The 15,862-nt window shown below is 35.5% G+C and overlaps 1 protein-coding gene across 5 annotated transcripts in view; it reads left to right on the top strand.

Annotated features, from left to right (window-relative positions):
* Nucleotides 1-15,726, top strand: part of RNF146 (ring finger protein 146) — an 18,594-nt gene extending 2,868 nt beyond the window's left edge. For 3 of the 5 annotated variants that reach the window (XM_055263468.2, XM_055263479.2, XM_055263460.2), the window contains exons 2-3: nt 10,569-10,678; nt 13,986-15,726. In XM_055263468.2, coding sequence (XP_055119443.2) covers nt 10,677-10,678; nt 13,986-15,063 — 1,080 coding nt within the window. In that variant the 5' untranslated portion in view covers nt 10,569-10,676 and the 3' untranslated portion in view covers nt 15,064-15,726. Of the gene's footprint in view, nt 1-10,568 lie in introns of all 5 variants that reach the window. The other 2 variants (XM_063621381.1, XM_063621386.1) reach the window with 2 other exon arrangements.
* The last annotated feature ends 136 nt before the right edge of the window (nt 15,727-15,862 follow it).

The raw sequence follows: 15,862 nt of genomic DNA on the forward strand, positions 1-15,862 counted from the left end.
GATGAGGGCTAAAAATGGAGCATTAGGGCATTTAGTTACATCTCTCAATTTGTGACTGGTTTATAAAAAAATACTAAGATGTGTCTGCTAACTCACACCTGATTTATCTACTCCTTTTATGTATATATAAATTTTTTTGAGTTGTGTACCAAAAGTTGGAACATTTCAAGCATTTTTTCTTTCTGTCACTGAGTGATTTCATGTAGAACATTTACTGTTTTGTGTATTTTGAATAAATGGCACAAATCTTATTAAACATTAGCTGTTAATTGGAAAAATACAGTAAGTCTTCAAATATTCATAATTGATATTTGTCTTTGTTTTTATATGTATTTATATTGATGTTATATGCTCATCTTTTTCTTTGATTAAAGATAATCGCTTGCTTGAATCTATTACCTGAAAAAAACTCTTGACTTTGATCTTGTGACTGGACTTGAAAAGTGGGAGTATGAGTATTTTGAGCTGTTACAAATTATAAATGGTACAATATTACTTCATTTTTAGTTGTATTTATTTTTCACTTATTTGAATGGGTCAAGATTTAAATTCATTGATAATCCCTAAACCCCTTTGTATATTTTTAAGTTTTACCTGTCACTTTTTTTTTTTCTCCAGAATTGTTAGGGGCAAAGTATCTAATTTGGTTTTAGACTTTTTCTTTTTTTTATGTTACCTTCTTAATACATCATCATATTAAGTTTGGTGTAAAATTTACAGGTCATTCGTTCCAGTAGGAATTATGTATATTTGAGTTATGTTTGGCAAATTAATTCTGGCCTGTAGTTAAAATTATACTGTTCTGTTTTACATCCCCCTATTGGTTAAAATAAAAGCATCCCTTCTCCTCCAACTTTAAAAAAATCTTTGGTTTCAAATAATCTGGGAGTTTTCTGAGGGCTTCTTCACATGACTGTTATAAGTATTACATGTATGCCCTATTTTGTGCCCAGTTGAAATTATAGTTGACCATTGAACGAAGGTTTGAACTGTGTAGTTCCACTTATACAATACTTTTTTTTTCTGCCCCTGCCACCCCTGAGAGAGCAAAACCAATGCTTCTTTCTCCTTCTCCTGAAAAGGATGAAGACCTTTATGATGATCCATTTCTACTTAGTGAATGTAAACATATTTTTCTTCCTTATGTTTTTTTGTTTTTTTTTTGTTTTTTGAGACGGAGTTTTGCTCTATCATTAGGCTGGAGTGCAGTGGTGCGATCTTGGCTCACTGCAACCTCCACCTCCCAGATTCAAGAGATTCTCCTGCCTCAGCCTCCCAATTAGCTGGGACTACAGGTGTGCGCCACCACACCCAGCTAATTTTTGTATTTTTAGTAGAGACGGGGTTTCACCATGCTGGCCAGGGTGGTATTGATCTCTTGACCTCATGATCTGCCTGCCTCAGCTTCCCAAAGTGCTGAGATTACAGGTGTGAGCCACTGCACCTGGCCTCTTTATGATTTTTTAAATAACGTTTTCTTTTTTTTAGTTTATTGCAAGAAAACAATATATAATACAACATACAAAATATATATTAATCCACTGTTTATGTTATCAGTAAAGCTTCCAGCCAATAGTAGGCTATTAGTAGTTAAGTTTTTGGAAACTCAAAAGTTTACATGGAATTTTGACTGTGCAGGGGGTAGACACTCTTAACTCCTCACATTGTTCAAGGATCAACTGTATAAATTCTCAGAGTTAATAGGTGATGGGTCAGTTTGGCAGAATTGGGGCTACCTAAACCCATTAACTTTGATTATAACAGAATATGCAGTTTTCTTTTTTATCTGTCTTCAGCAAAAGTCTAGGTAAATTAACATTGAATTCACTGTCTGTATTAAATGATTCCTGTAGTGACTTGTCAGTTTTGTATTTAACAAGATTAATATGCAAGACATTCTAGACCAGCATTGCCCCGTAAAGTAGCCACTAGCCATATGGAGTTGAGCACTTGACATGTATCCAGTCTGAATTAAGTTGTGCTGTAAGTGTAAAATACACACTGGATTTCAAAGAGTATGCATACACTTACCCAAGAACATAAAATATTACATTAACAATTTATATAGAAACATATTGAAGCGGTAATGTAGAAACATTGGATTAAATAAAATCTATTATTGAAATTAATTTTACCTGTTTCTTTCTATTACTATTTTTGTAGAAATGGGGGTCTCACCATCTTGCCCAGGCTGGTCTATAACTCCTAGGCTCAAGCCATCCTCCTGTGTCACTACCCACAAAGTGCTGGGATTACAGATGTGAGGCACCATGCCCTGCCTCTTTTTATTATTAATGTGGCTAATAGAAAATTTGAAATTGCATATGTGGCTTGCATAATATTTCTATTAGATAATGCGTGACTTTTTCTGTGAGAGACAATACATTGTAGAAAGACTTTTTTAAAGGTGTATTTGAGTTGGAATCGCATCTCCCAGTATTGATGGCTTTGACTTTGGGTAAATCATTTAACTTCCTGAGCTTAGAGGCTTCCTCATTTGTGAAATAGGTATAGTCATATTTCACAGTGGTTTTGAGGATTCAGTGACATGGATTTGGTAGTGTTTCACTAACTAATATGCGAATCACTTGGAGATCTGGTTCTGTAGGTCTAGGGTGGCACTTAGGATTTTCATTTGTGAAGAGCTCCCAGGTAGTGCTGATAGTACTAGTTGGGAATCCCAGTTTGTTTGTATAGCTAGGATCTAGAGCATTATATTAGTTTTAATTCATTTTCCTTCCCCAGCGTTTATCCAGTTAGTCTGCACTTTGAAAAAATTATTCATGAGGATATAGAAATTGAAAAAGTCACCAAAGCATGCAAGATTTACTAAAATTATATGAACTGTGGACTCTTAGGGCTACTGTAGGATTCCGGTGTATATCTGTTAAGTTGTCTGCTTTTATCTGGAGTCACTTTTGTTGGTTGCGTAGTATTGCTGAATCTCAGCCAAGAAGAACCTGGTTATGTTGTTCTACACAAATGTATTTTTGAAAGATAATGCATAATTAGAGGTGAAATAAAAGAATGCTCAAAGACAGTAAGAGGGCAGTACAATTGACCCTTGAGCAACATGGTGTTAAGGGTGCCAGCCCCTTGCACAATCAAAAATCTGAGTATAAGTTTTGACTTCCCCAAAATTTAACTACTAAGAGCCTACTGTAAAGTCAGTTAACACGTTATGTTTGTTATATGCATTATATACTATATTCTTACAATAAGCTAGATAAAGGAAAATAAATTCCTAAGGAAGAAAAAAATACATTTACAGTACTGCATTTACCGATACTGTGTTTATGTTACCTGTTTACAAGGTGTCTGTCTGAAATGATGGGTAACTGCAGCTGCAGACCCATCCAGGGTGCGTACCAAGTAATTTAACTTCTTGTAATGGCATGACTTTTCTTGGCTTCTTGGGAGCACTTCTAGCATTACTAGTGGCACTTCACAGGGGTCCTATGGTGTTATTCAAGGTTTATGGTATTATACTAAACATGATGAAAAATACACAAGAACAAGAGATTACGTTTTACTCCAATATATGCAGAGATGATTAGTGTCCACAGCATTTTAAGTGGAAATTCATAATAGCAACAGGAAATTATTACAGTATGTACTACAATTAATTTTATACAGCTATGATTCATACTGCGTCTTTACATTTATTTAAATTTCTTGTACCACCTCAAGTGGCACCATATGTGTCTGTGTTTGCTAAGTTTTGATACACTTTTAGTTCTTATAATTTCTCTATATTTTATAATACTAAATGATAAACCTAGACTGTATATGTTTTATGCATTCATAATATACCTAATTTTTTCTTTTCCTTTTTTTGATGTTTCAAGACTACATGATTCATCTGCAAGTTTTTTCAAATTGTCACCAATCTCCAAAAAAATTTCCAACATATTTATTGAAAAAACTGTATGTATATAAGTCAACTTGTTCATTTCCAACCTGTGTTGTTGAAAGGTCAGCTGTATGAGGTTATCGTCAAAGATCTTTGAAGAAAGAAATGAAATCATCAATATTTTGAAAATTAGAGAAAGCCATTTCTAAGGGAATCCTAGAAATGACTTCAGGCCAGAATTAGAAAAAAAAAAAAAAATTGAAGAAATAGGCTAAATAAATATGTCTTTGGCTGTGTTCTTTTGAAAATGGCATTAATGTAAAGAAAGATACTGGAATGTGAGTTATGGTCATTGATACATTCTTTTGTTTACTGCTAAACATAACTGGACTAGAGGAGTGTAATGAGGGCAAGGATGTTCTTTCTGTTGAAGGAGAAAGTTTATATTGATGGAAAGTCATTATTCATAGATACTTTGCTGTTATTTCAGTACTGTTAAGTAAATAGTTCTCTGCTCGTGGGTTTGTGTGTGTGTGTGTTTTCTTTATAAGGGGCTTTTTCAAATAATTTTGCTATTGATAAGTTACTTGAATTTAATCATTAGTCTTCAAATAAGGAAAGCAGAATGAGATAATGCATCTCCTTGAATTAATCAGAATTTTTTTTTAGTACCTTTGTTCTAGTGGATATGTAGCAAAGCTTTTACTTTAATATTTGTGGCTATAGCTTTATTTCAGCGACGTGAAATAGTTTTATAGAAAAGATCACAGCTTGGGTGTTCAAATATGAGTTCTTTAGAGGATTTTTTTGTACTTATTTTGAAGCTGCTTTGTTTCAGTTAACTTAGATTCCTTTAAGAATCAACTTTTTTTTGGAGATAAAATATTTATGGATAAGACCTAAGTAAAGTAAGTGAATAGAGAGGAATAAATTAGATTGGTTAGAGATAATGTGTAAATGCATTCAGGAGATGAGGAAAATTAGAAACAAGGACATTTTTTGTGTATTTCATAGGAATAAAATGGTACCTTCTACACATCTCAATTATTAAAGTACAAATAGTGATTAAACAAAATTTTTAGAAGAAATGTTTTAATTGAATCTTCACACTAGAGGTTTTAACAGTCAGTCAGTTAGGTTCTGAGAAGGATGGATTGGTACATCTTAAAAGACTTGTAAGATCACGAAGGATAGGCAGTGTGACCAGCAGCAACACTCAGCAGGACTTTGGGGACCAAAAAACTTCAAGTTAGAATTGTGGGTAAAGGCTAGGCATGGTAACCCTCACCTGTAATCCCAACACTTTGGGAGGCTGTGGTAGGAGCATCACATGATGCCAGGAGTTTGAGTTTTAAGTTACCTGCAGTCGTACCACTGGACTCCCGTCTGGTTAACAGACCCTGTCTCTTAAAACAAAAGAATTGTGGGTAAAGTAAGAGCAAATTGACTTTTGAGTGATGGTCCGAAAACCTTTGGGATGGGTAAAGGGTAGAATGTCTGTATAATTTTTCTGAACTGGAACACTTTTGTTGGGAGACCAAGGGCAAACTGGACAGATGCTGAGCTGACCTATGTGGTCATGTTAGTGAAGAATCATAAGCTTTATTGGGGAAGGAGCTTTGTGAAGCTGTTTTGGCTGTTCAGAAACACATCTTGGTTTATGCTTAGATTTTTATCTCCATTTTGGAGAATTCATTGCCAATGAACAATAGCTGGGTAAATGATTTGCTTGCCAAAAGATAAAGAAAGGTTGAATTTTATATTTGTAAATGTAGGAACTCCTTTAAAGTTATATAAAGAAAGGATTAGAACTTAGATATTTTTATGTAGCTTACAGATTTCCAGCTGGGTGCCTTGTTCACAATTAGAACTCAAGTGTTGTGTTATTTGAATAAATCTAATCCTTTGATATTCTGTTGCTCACAATAGTTACTTTTAGGAGTTGATTTTTCATTCATCCAAAAAATATCAGTTCAACAAAAATTGATTGACAGTTTACTAGCTACTTAAAGATATAAAAAGGTTCCTATCTTCAGGGGATTCTTGATTTCACAGAAGAGTCAGAGTTCACAAATGAATGAAATTAGTGCATGTGATAAATTCAGTAATAGAAAAACATACAAAATATAGAGAACAGTTAACTTTCTGGAGGTAGTCAGAGAAAATGGTAGAGAGAACCATTTCTGTGTAGTATATTAAAGAACAAATAGGCATTCATAAGCTGTAAAAGGGAATAGATTGTACCAGGCAGGAGGAAATACAGAGCTACAAAGGGAGGTTTGCAGGACTATGAGTAATTTTATACAACTAGATTATTAATCTATGGGTGGTGGTTGAAGAAAAAAGACTAGAGACCAGTTATTTACAGTTTAGATCTTTAAAACCTTTTAATGTTGTCCTAAGGAGATTTGTCTTTATTGTGTAGGCTGAGGAGCCAATATTGTGCTTCACATATGGAAGAAACCTGGTCCGTTTTGCCTTTTAAATAAATCAATCAGTCCTAGCTACTTGGGAGGCTAAGATGGGAGGATCACTTGAGCCAAGCAGTTTGAGGTTGTAGTGAGCTATGATCATGCCACCGCATTCTAGCCTGGGAAACAGACTAGAGTGAGTGACTGTGTGTGTGTGTGTGTGTGTGTGTGTGAGAGAGAGAGAGAGAGAGAGAGAGAATCTCACTTAAAGGCTTAGTAAATGAATTTGAGGGTGATATTGACCTCAAGAAACAAGATAATCAGACTGAACAATAGTCCAGGTGAGAGTTATGTAGGTTTAAACTAGGGCACTAGCAATGGGTAGAGAGTACGGGATAGATTCCAAAGGGATTAGTAATAAAAGTTGACAGAATTTATGGTGTGGTTGGTTGGGGTGGGGAAGCAGGAGGCTGTGTGGTGAGAGAAAGGACTTTCTCTTTTTCTCCATGAACACAAAGTAGTTAAGGCATGAAACCTGGGATGTCATATTGTAAGAATTATGCAGAAATGGGGGTTTGTAAAATGTGTGTATATGAGATAAAGATATGAGGGGGCCAAGGGTTCTGTTAAGAAAGAAGTAAAAAAGATTGGGTTCCAGAATGGGCAGGAAAGGAAATGAGATCAGGAAGTAGAAAAAGGAAAGGAGAGGGTCAAGAGATTGTAGGTCCCCATGAAATTGAAGAGCAGGTGTGGGAATGAGTAGGCTGGAAGAACCAGAGCTTGTGATCTGAGAGTCGGATTAAGATTTCAGAGAGGCAGCAGTTTAGGTGACAACTAGTTTCAAATGTGATTATAATATTTGGTTGCCGGAGAGGAGATTAATTTCTTCGAATTTAGGATTTAAGGAACTGAAAATTGAGGACAGTGTTTCTCAGATTGTGTTTGAAGGACTAAGGCATGAGTACCACCTGGGGTGAGATTCCTAGGTTTAAACCTATATCTACTGGCCTAGAATTTCTAAGGCAAGGGGCTGAGAATATGTATTTCTAACAAGCAATTTCAGTGATTCTGATGAATAGAAGTTGGGACAAGTTTAAGAACCTGTGCAATAGGTGTTGGATGGTTCATTTTCAAGGCTATTTAAATAGGCTTATAGTCATGCCAGGAGTTAGGATGAAGAGGATGATCAGTAGTGAAAAGATGACTTTAATCCCTTACAGGTGGTGAGAGAGCAGTTTTAGGGGATTATGGGGTATGTTAAAGTCACTGTGATAGAGACTTGAAAGAAAAAGTAATGATGTTGGAGCAGTAAATTGTCTCCTCCTGTCCTATATATAGGGAGTGTATGAAAATGTGCAGTCTCTTTTTGGAGTAGGCTACAGCAAGGAAATGAACATAGCCTTCTTTGATGCCATTGAAGTTGTAGGCTCCTTGAAGGTGGTGAAAGGGTTGAGAGGAAAGAAAATAGTGGAGTCCATTTCATCTAAAGTCAGAGTAAAACAAAAAGGTTACTTAGAAACCTTGTTTAGTCAGTATATTAGGCAGTGTTCTCTAGAGGGACAGACTAATAGAATATATATATAAGTTTATTAAGTATTAACTTACACGATCACAAAGTCCCACAACAGGCTGTCTGCAAGGAGCAAGGAGAGCCAGTCCGAGTCCCAAAACTGAAGAACTTGGAGTCCGATGTTCGAGGGCAGGAAGCATCCAGTACAGGAGAAAGATGTAGGCTGGGAGGCTAGGCCCATCTCTCTTTTTCACATTTTTCTGCCCGCTTTTTATTTGCTAGCAGCTGATTAGATTGTGCCCACCACATTAAGGGTGAGTCTGCCTTTCCCAGCCCACTGACTCAAATGTTAATCTCTTGACAACACCCTCACAGACACACCCAGGATCAATACTTTGTATCCTTCAATCCAATCAAGTTGACACTCAGTATTAATCATCACAGTCAGTTACTTTTGAAAGTTCTCTGATTTTAAAACAAATTGTTTGTTCTGTTAAACATTTGGTAGGATAAGTCAGCTTGTATTTAGAGGCCACATAATGGCATTAAGAATATGTTTCTTTAAACACTAGAATCTTAAGATACCACAGGGAGGTAGATGCCCATAGTATGAGAGCCACATGGAACTAAAAGATTCAAGTCTCTTCTATCTTGTGTTTACTGTGAGATGTATCATTTCTTTAGTTATGATGTGTTCTTGATTATTCTGTGTAATATGTGCGTCCTGTAGTGGACATGGTGAAGTGGAGATGGAAATACTAAATGAGAAGAAGGAAGATGAATGACTGAGATGGTACAGGTTTTTAAGAGTACAATTCCATGTAGTTAATTTCATTTACAGTGTTGTGCAACCATCACCATTATAGATTTTCCACAACTTTTTTTTTAGCATTACAGAGACTCTGTACCCATTAGGCAATAACTCCCCACTTTCCTTCCCTCAGTCTCTGGTAACCTCTGATATCTTCTGCTTCTATGAATTTGCCTATTCTTGATATTTCATGTAAGTGGAATCATACGATACTTTTCTGTATCTGGCTTATTAGTATGTTTTCAAGGTTCATCTATATTGTAGCACATACTTCTTTTTATTACTGAATAATGTACTGTTGTATTTATAGACCACATTTTGTTTATCCATTCATCTGTTGGTAGATACTTGAATTGTGTCCACCTTTTGCCTACTATTTCCGCAGTGAATATTGGCATACAAGTATCTGAGAACCTCTTCAATTCTATTGCTATATCCCTGGGAATGGCATTGCTGGGTTATATTGGTAATTACGTTTAGCTTTTTGAAGAAGGAACAAATTATTATTCATAGCAGCTACACCCTTTTACCTTCCTACCAGCAGTTTTCAAAGGTCCTATTTTTCTACATCCCCACCAACACTTATTATTTTCCCTTTTAAAAAGTTGTAGCATCCTTATAGATGTATCATTGTGGTTTTGATTTACATTTCCCTAATTACTAATGATGTTAAGGATCTTTTTGTGTGTTTATTGGCCATTTGTATATCTTCTTTAAGTTCTTTGCTTAATTTTTTGCTCACTTTTTAATTGGTTTGTCTTTGTTGAGCTGTAGTTCTTTACATATTCTGGATATTAAACCTTTATCAGATACATGATTTGCCAAGATATTCTCCCATTCTGCAGTTTGTCTTTGTATTTTCTTAACAGTGTCTTTTGATGCACAAAAATTTTAAACTTATATAAAGCCCAATTTATTTCCTATATTTCTCATGCTTTTGATGTCATATCTAGGAATCCATTGCAAATCTAAGGCCATGACGATTTGCTCCTGTGTTTTAAGAGTTTTATGGTTTTTTTTCTCATATTTAGGTTATTGATTCATTCTGAGTTAACTTTTATATATAGTGTAAGGTAGAGGTCTAGCTTTATTATTTTACATGTGGAAATCCAATTGTCCCAGCAACATTAGTTAGAGGCTCCTCTTTTCCCCCATTGAGTAGACTTGACGCCCTTTTGGAAAATCAGTTGGCTATTGATGTATGAGTTTATTTCTGGACTCTCAATTCTATATCATTGGTGTATTTATCTATCCTATGCCAGCACCAAACTGTCTTGTTACCTTAGCTTTGTAGTAAGTTTTGACATTGGATTTTTCAAGATTGTTTGGGTTACTTAGGGTCCTTTGCAATTCCATATGAATTTGAGGATTGCTTTTCCATTTCTGCAAAAAAGGTCGTTGGAATTGTGATAGGAATTACACTGAATCTGTAGATCACTTTGGGTATTATTGTCATTTTAAGTTAAGTCTTCCAATCCATACATCGCTTGTCTATTTACTTAGCTCTTCTTTCAGTGATGCTTTATAGTTTTCTGTGTACAAGTCTTTCACTTCCTGGGTTAAGTTGATTCCTGGCTATTTTATTCCCTTAGTTACTATTATGAATGAACTGTTTTCTTGATTTCTTTTTTGGATTGTTGTCTGCTGGTGTATCAAAACACACTGATTTTTTTGTGTGTCAAACTTGTAACCTGCAGCTTTGCTGAATTTGTTTATTAGCTTTCTTGGGGATTCTATGAGATCTTCTATCTAGAGAGAATAGATACAGTTTTGCTTCCTCCTTACCCATCTGTATGCCTTTATCTCTTTTCCCTAATTTGCCCTGCTAGAACTTACAGTCATGTTGAATAGCAGTGGTAAAAGCATGCATCTTGTCTTTAATTTTTCCCACTTTTAAGATAAAGTTTGCCACTGAATTTTGTGAAAGGATTATAAATAATTAACTGATTCTCTTGATCTTAATTACTCTTTTTTCTTTTGCAGCACAAAGAATGAACCAGCAGTGGAAGAGAAAATACTGTAAGCTGGCTGACTGCTGGTGAAGAAAATGCTTTATTTTTATGGCAGGCATCTGTGGGATCTGTAATAGAAATGTAAGTGTAGCATCATGGTTTTTTCAGTGCTGCAGTAAATTAAATGGATTGCTTTAAAGCATAGTAAATTGAGTATCTGTCATATTTAGTTTTAATTATTTTAAATGAGCATTTTCTTTTGACTTATAGGTGCTTTATTAACAATTTATTTACATTAAATTATCGTTAATGTAGATTTCCAAGTCTCCTCAGAGGGAAAAATCTCTATAAGAAAAACTGAAGACACAGGAGTTTGCTCAAAGAATGCTAAAATACTGCAGAGATCTCCAGGTCCTCTGGGTTCTACCTTCTTTTTACATAATAATTTTCTTAAATAACTAAGCTAGGCAAGTAGTACTAGCTTTTATAAATAAGACAGACTACTAGGTTATAAAAACTCTAGTTACTAAAAACTTGTTTCACTAAATTAAAGGAATTTCTACATAATTGATTTTTTTAATGTAATACATCATTGCTTTTTATTCAGATCACATCACTCTGATCCCCAGTTTTACTAGTTGTGCTTTCATCATTTATCTTTGCATGATATGCTTTAAAGTGTTGCACACTACCTTGGATTTGTCCATATTTAACTTCACTGTATTGATGAAACATTTTTCACTATGAATACATTTCTGTTTTCTAAATTAATATAAGCCCTATGCAACTGGATGTCATTCATGAAAAATGCAGTGAATATTTTATTGACTTTTAATTACAGTGTTTTTCTTATTAGACCAAGAGTGACCTTGGTAGATGCTATTTCACATTTTCCCAGTTTGACATAAAACTCTTACTTTCTGCTCTTCCAGTATGATACTGGTTACATGTAATGATACGTATTAACAATAATTAATTTATTATTAAAAGTATGACCATATTATTTTTATTCAGTATTGAAAATTTGATAATTGAAAAATGATACTAATAAGCATTTGTCTTTAAAAATATATATTTTATTTAATCCTGTCCATTTATCTATCTGTATACATTTTTTAAAATCTTAATAGGTCAGATAGTCTAGGTGCTGGTCATCAAGGAACTTACTATGATCCAGTAAATGAGACATGCATGTAATTAACAAAGAGTGGAATAGATGCCATATTAAGGTAACAATAAGATGCTATTGAAACTGAACAGAGGAAGAGATTAATTTCATCTGAAGGGTTCAGAGTGAACAGAGTAAGCTTCACCTTGCCTTTGAAGAATGAGTAGAATTTTAACAGTCAGAGAAAATCAGGAAATATTCTTCAAGCCAAGGGGATGAGGAGGGAAACAGCTGCCTAATCATCAACATATTTTAGAGGAGTCAGGGAACAGTAATATGTGGGAAGGCAGGGTAGGAGAAAGAGACTTCAAAATAAGTGCAGGGAATGAACACTTATTTAGTACTTACTGTATTACCAGATTTTACATTTATTTAACATACAGTCAGTCTTAATTGATTTTGATACTTAGGGACAGAGTATATTGATCAGTCTTGGAGGAGTTAGGGGACAGTAGTAACTAGATGCTGAGGGGTTAGCTTGGTAAACAAGTAGCAATACCCCATATTGAGCCAGGAGGAATAATGGTAAGACAGAGTAAAGGTAAAGATATTTTCAGGATTTATTTTTGAGTTACCTAATTTCTCAGTGATACAGGTGTTAGTATATTGATAAACTAGGAGGGAGAAGTTTTATGATAGTCTCTGGGGAATAGGGAAAGAAAGATGTCTTGGCCAAGTAAAAGTTTACTGGGATTGATGGTGTTTAGGAAATCAAAATAGCTATTAAGTGTGTGGGGTTCACAACTTTTGCACCACACAAAAGTGAATTGTATGGTGAAATTTTTGTCACTTAGAGTAACTTGCTTATTCTTTTTTGCGAATGTCTCCCTTGTTGGCTTTTGTGGTGGTGGTCTATCTTTATTCCCTGTCCTTCTCTGACCATTCCTTACACCCCTTCCTGGCTATTTTACCTCGCAGATATTGGAGTAATTCAAGATTCTGTGGTTGGCCCTTTTGACTGCTCTCTCTACAGGTTTAATTTGGCCATTTACTCATTTTCATGGCTCTAAGGACCATGTATGTGTATATATCTTTTATAACTACTGACCCATTTAGAATGGCAGAATTAGCTGGCACAGAGATTGTCATTTATTTTAAGCTTCCAATCTCTGACATCTTCATCTTCATTTCTCAGTCTTTTTTACTTATCAGTGGTTTACTCCCTCTTTTATTTTCTCCCCTTTTAAATGTTTTTTGTTTGTTGGTTTGTTTTTACCATGGGGAAAGAAATTAGATGTTTCCTTGGCAGGGCACAATAACACAATAAGGCTTTCATGACTTAGCTTTTGATTACCTTTACACCTTCATCTCCTGCTCTTCCATTGCTTGTATGACTATTTGACTCAGTGTCTTGCATATGCTTTTGCCTGGAATCTGCTCCACTGCCCAGCCCCTCTGAATGAACACTAAACTTTCTAACCTATGTCCATCCTCTCATCTCTCTCACTGTTATTTTAGTAAGTATGTTAACACATTTTGATTACGCAGGAATCAGGCCATATTGTAATTATCTGCATGTATGGTTCCTTATTTAACAGAGTAGTTGTGTGTCTTATTTATCTTTAGACCCATCAGTACTTAGTATTGTATCTGGAACATGGCAGGTGTTTAGTAAATGTTTATCTGAATCAATAAGGCAGAAATTATAAATTTTATGTCAGTGTTTAAGCTGGATACATCCAATTTGACAAGTCTTTTTTCTTCCTCCTCTTCAAGGGATCTTCAATATTCATGTTGTTTTCTCCCTTGGTCTTATATGATTGTTACCTTTATGAAGCTTTAGTGATTACAAAGCACTTTTTTTGTCCATTTTTACCTGAGCTTTGTAAACTCTGATTTGCAGGTAAGGAAATTTAGACTAATAGTTTAACTGAGTGCCTAAGAGCACATAATTAATAAAGGACTCTAAAACTCAGATTTTTAGATTTCTTGTCTAGCATTCATTTCACTGTATAATAGCTGCCATGATTCAAGGTATCCTTTTCCCTTCACTGGATGCAGCTTTTCATTACATAGTTCTTCAGTGTGTTTCTCCAGGGCTGATCTGTAAGTGCACTGATGGAATTTTTATACATTCCCAAGGTATGTACAAGTAAATGCTTACAAAAAGTTTTCATCAGTTGGAGAGTTTTTCCTCTACTTTCATCTTCATATCCCCGTTGTCTGCTATGTGGCTTGCATATAATGCACATCATAGGTGGTTAGTGTTTTCATAATTGTTAAATTAAGATATCGCAAGAATTAAAACATGACTTTAATATTATGTGTATTTTTTCTTAGGATGGCTGGCTGTGGTGAAATTGATCATTCAATAAACATGCTTCCTACAAACAGGAAAGCTAACGAGTCCTGTTCTAATACTGCACCTTCTTTAACCGTTCCTGAATGTGCCATTTGTCTGCAAACATGTGTTCATCCAGTCAGTCTGCCCTGTAAGCACGTTTTCTGCTATCTATGTGTAAAAGGAGCTTCATGGCTTGGAAAGCGATGTGCTCTTTGTCGACAAGAAATTCCCGAGGATTTCCTTGACAAGCCAACCTTGTTGTCACCAGAAGAACTCAAGGCAGCAAGTAGAGGAAATGGTGAATATGCATGGTATTATGAAGGAAGAAATGGGTGGTGGCAGTACGATGAGCGCACTAGTAGAGAGCTGGAAGATGCTTTTTCCAAAGGTAAAAAGAACACTGAAATGTTAATTGCTGGCTTTCTGTATGTTGCTGATCTTGAAAACATGGTTCAATATAGGAGAAATGAACATGGACGTCGCAGGAAGATTAAGCGAGATATAATAGATATACCAAAGAAGGGAGTAGCTGGACTTAGGCTAGACTGTGATGCTAATACCGTAAACCTAGCAAGAGAGAGCTCTGCTGATGGAGCGGACAGTGTATCAGCACAGAGTGGAGCTTCTGTTCAGCCCCTAGTGTCTTCTGTAAGGCCCCTAACATCAGTAGATGGTCAGTTAACAAGCCCTGCAACACCATCCCCTGATGCAAGCACTTCTCTGGAAGACTCTTTTGCTCATTTACAACTCAGTGGAGACAACACAGCTGAAAGGAGTCATAGGGGAGAAGGAGAAGAAGATCATGAATCACCATCTTCAGGCAGGGTACCAGCACCAGACACCTCCATTGAAGAAACTGAATCAGATGCCAGTAGTGATAATGAGGATGTATCTGCAGTTGTTGCACAGCACTCCTTGACCCAACAGAGACTTTTGGTTTCTAATGCAAACCACACAGTACCCGATCAATCAGATCGATCGGGAATTGATCGATCAGTAGCAGGGGGTGGAACAGTGAATGTCAGTGTCAGATCTAGAAGGCCTGATGGACAGTGCACAGTAACTGAAGTTTAAATAAAAATGTCTTCAGCTCCATGCTCAAGGTTGAAAGGGTTACCTGTAAATTTCTGCCCACATAACATTATACTCATCCCTAGTAGTGCATTTTGGGAGTTGGGGTGGGAAGGGGTATGGGAAAGATAGACTCATAATTAAAATGTCTAACATGTCTCTGTTGAGAAATTTATTTAATGTAAGGAACTTGGGTGTTAATAGTTGAGAGCTGTTTAGTAATAACCCAGTTTTCTTGAGGTCTGTTTACTTTATAGTTTTTAAAAACTTCTGTAGTTCTTTTGGCCAGTGTGTTTGTATTATCTGTGCATTAATGGTCCTCATCTGACTCCTGCATTGTGTCTTATTTTTCTGCATGGATTGGCATTAAGACCATTACTAAAATTTGGCACCTGTGAGATGTTTGATATTATGAGCAGGAAACATAATTTAATGTATGAATAGATGTGAATTTGGGATTTCAAAATAGATGAATAACAATTTTATAGTAAAGTTATTGAAATGGAAAAGAAAACAGCCAGTAACTTATGTTTCAGAATGTTTGTAACACACTTCATGGCGTTCCCATAGGCTTTGCTGTCTAGTCTTATAGTTTGGGGTTTTTTGGTCTGCATTTTTTTTGATTACAAAATTTATAATTTAATAAATACTAGAGTTTATCAAAAACAATTTGTCTCTTGTTTGAGTGTGGAAAGGGTGTGGAAACATTTTGACATTTGTGACCAAAGGTCACTTAAAAAGTGGTGGTTTTAATTGGTTGTTTTCAGCTTAATCACCTGCTCAGAAAAGTTTGATTTTTTTC

This window comes from Symphalangus syndactylus, chromosome 2 (genome assembly GCF_028878055.3).
Source record: "Symphalangus syndactylus isolate Jambi chromosome 2, NHGRI_mSymSyn1-v2.1_pri, whole genome shotgun sequence".
Lineage (NCBI taxonomy): Eukaryota > Metazoa > Chordata > Mammalia > Primates > Hylobatidae > Symphalangus > Symphalangus syndactylus.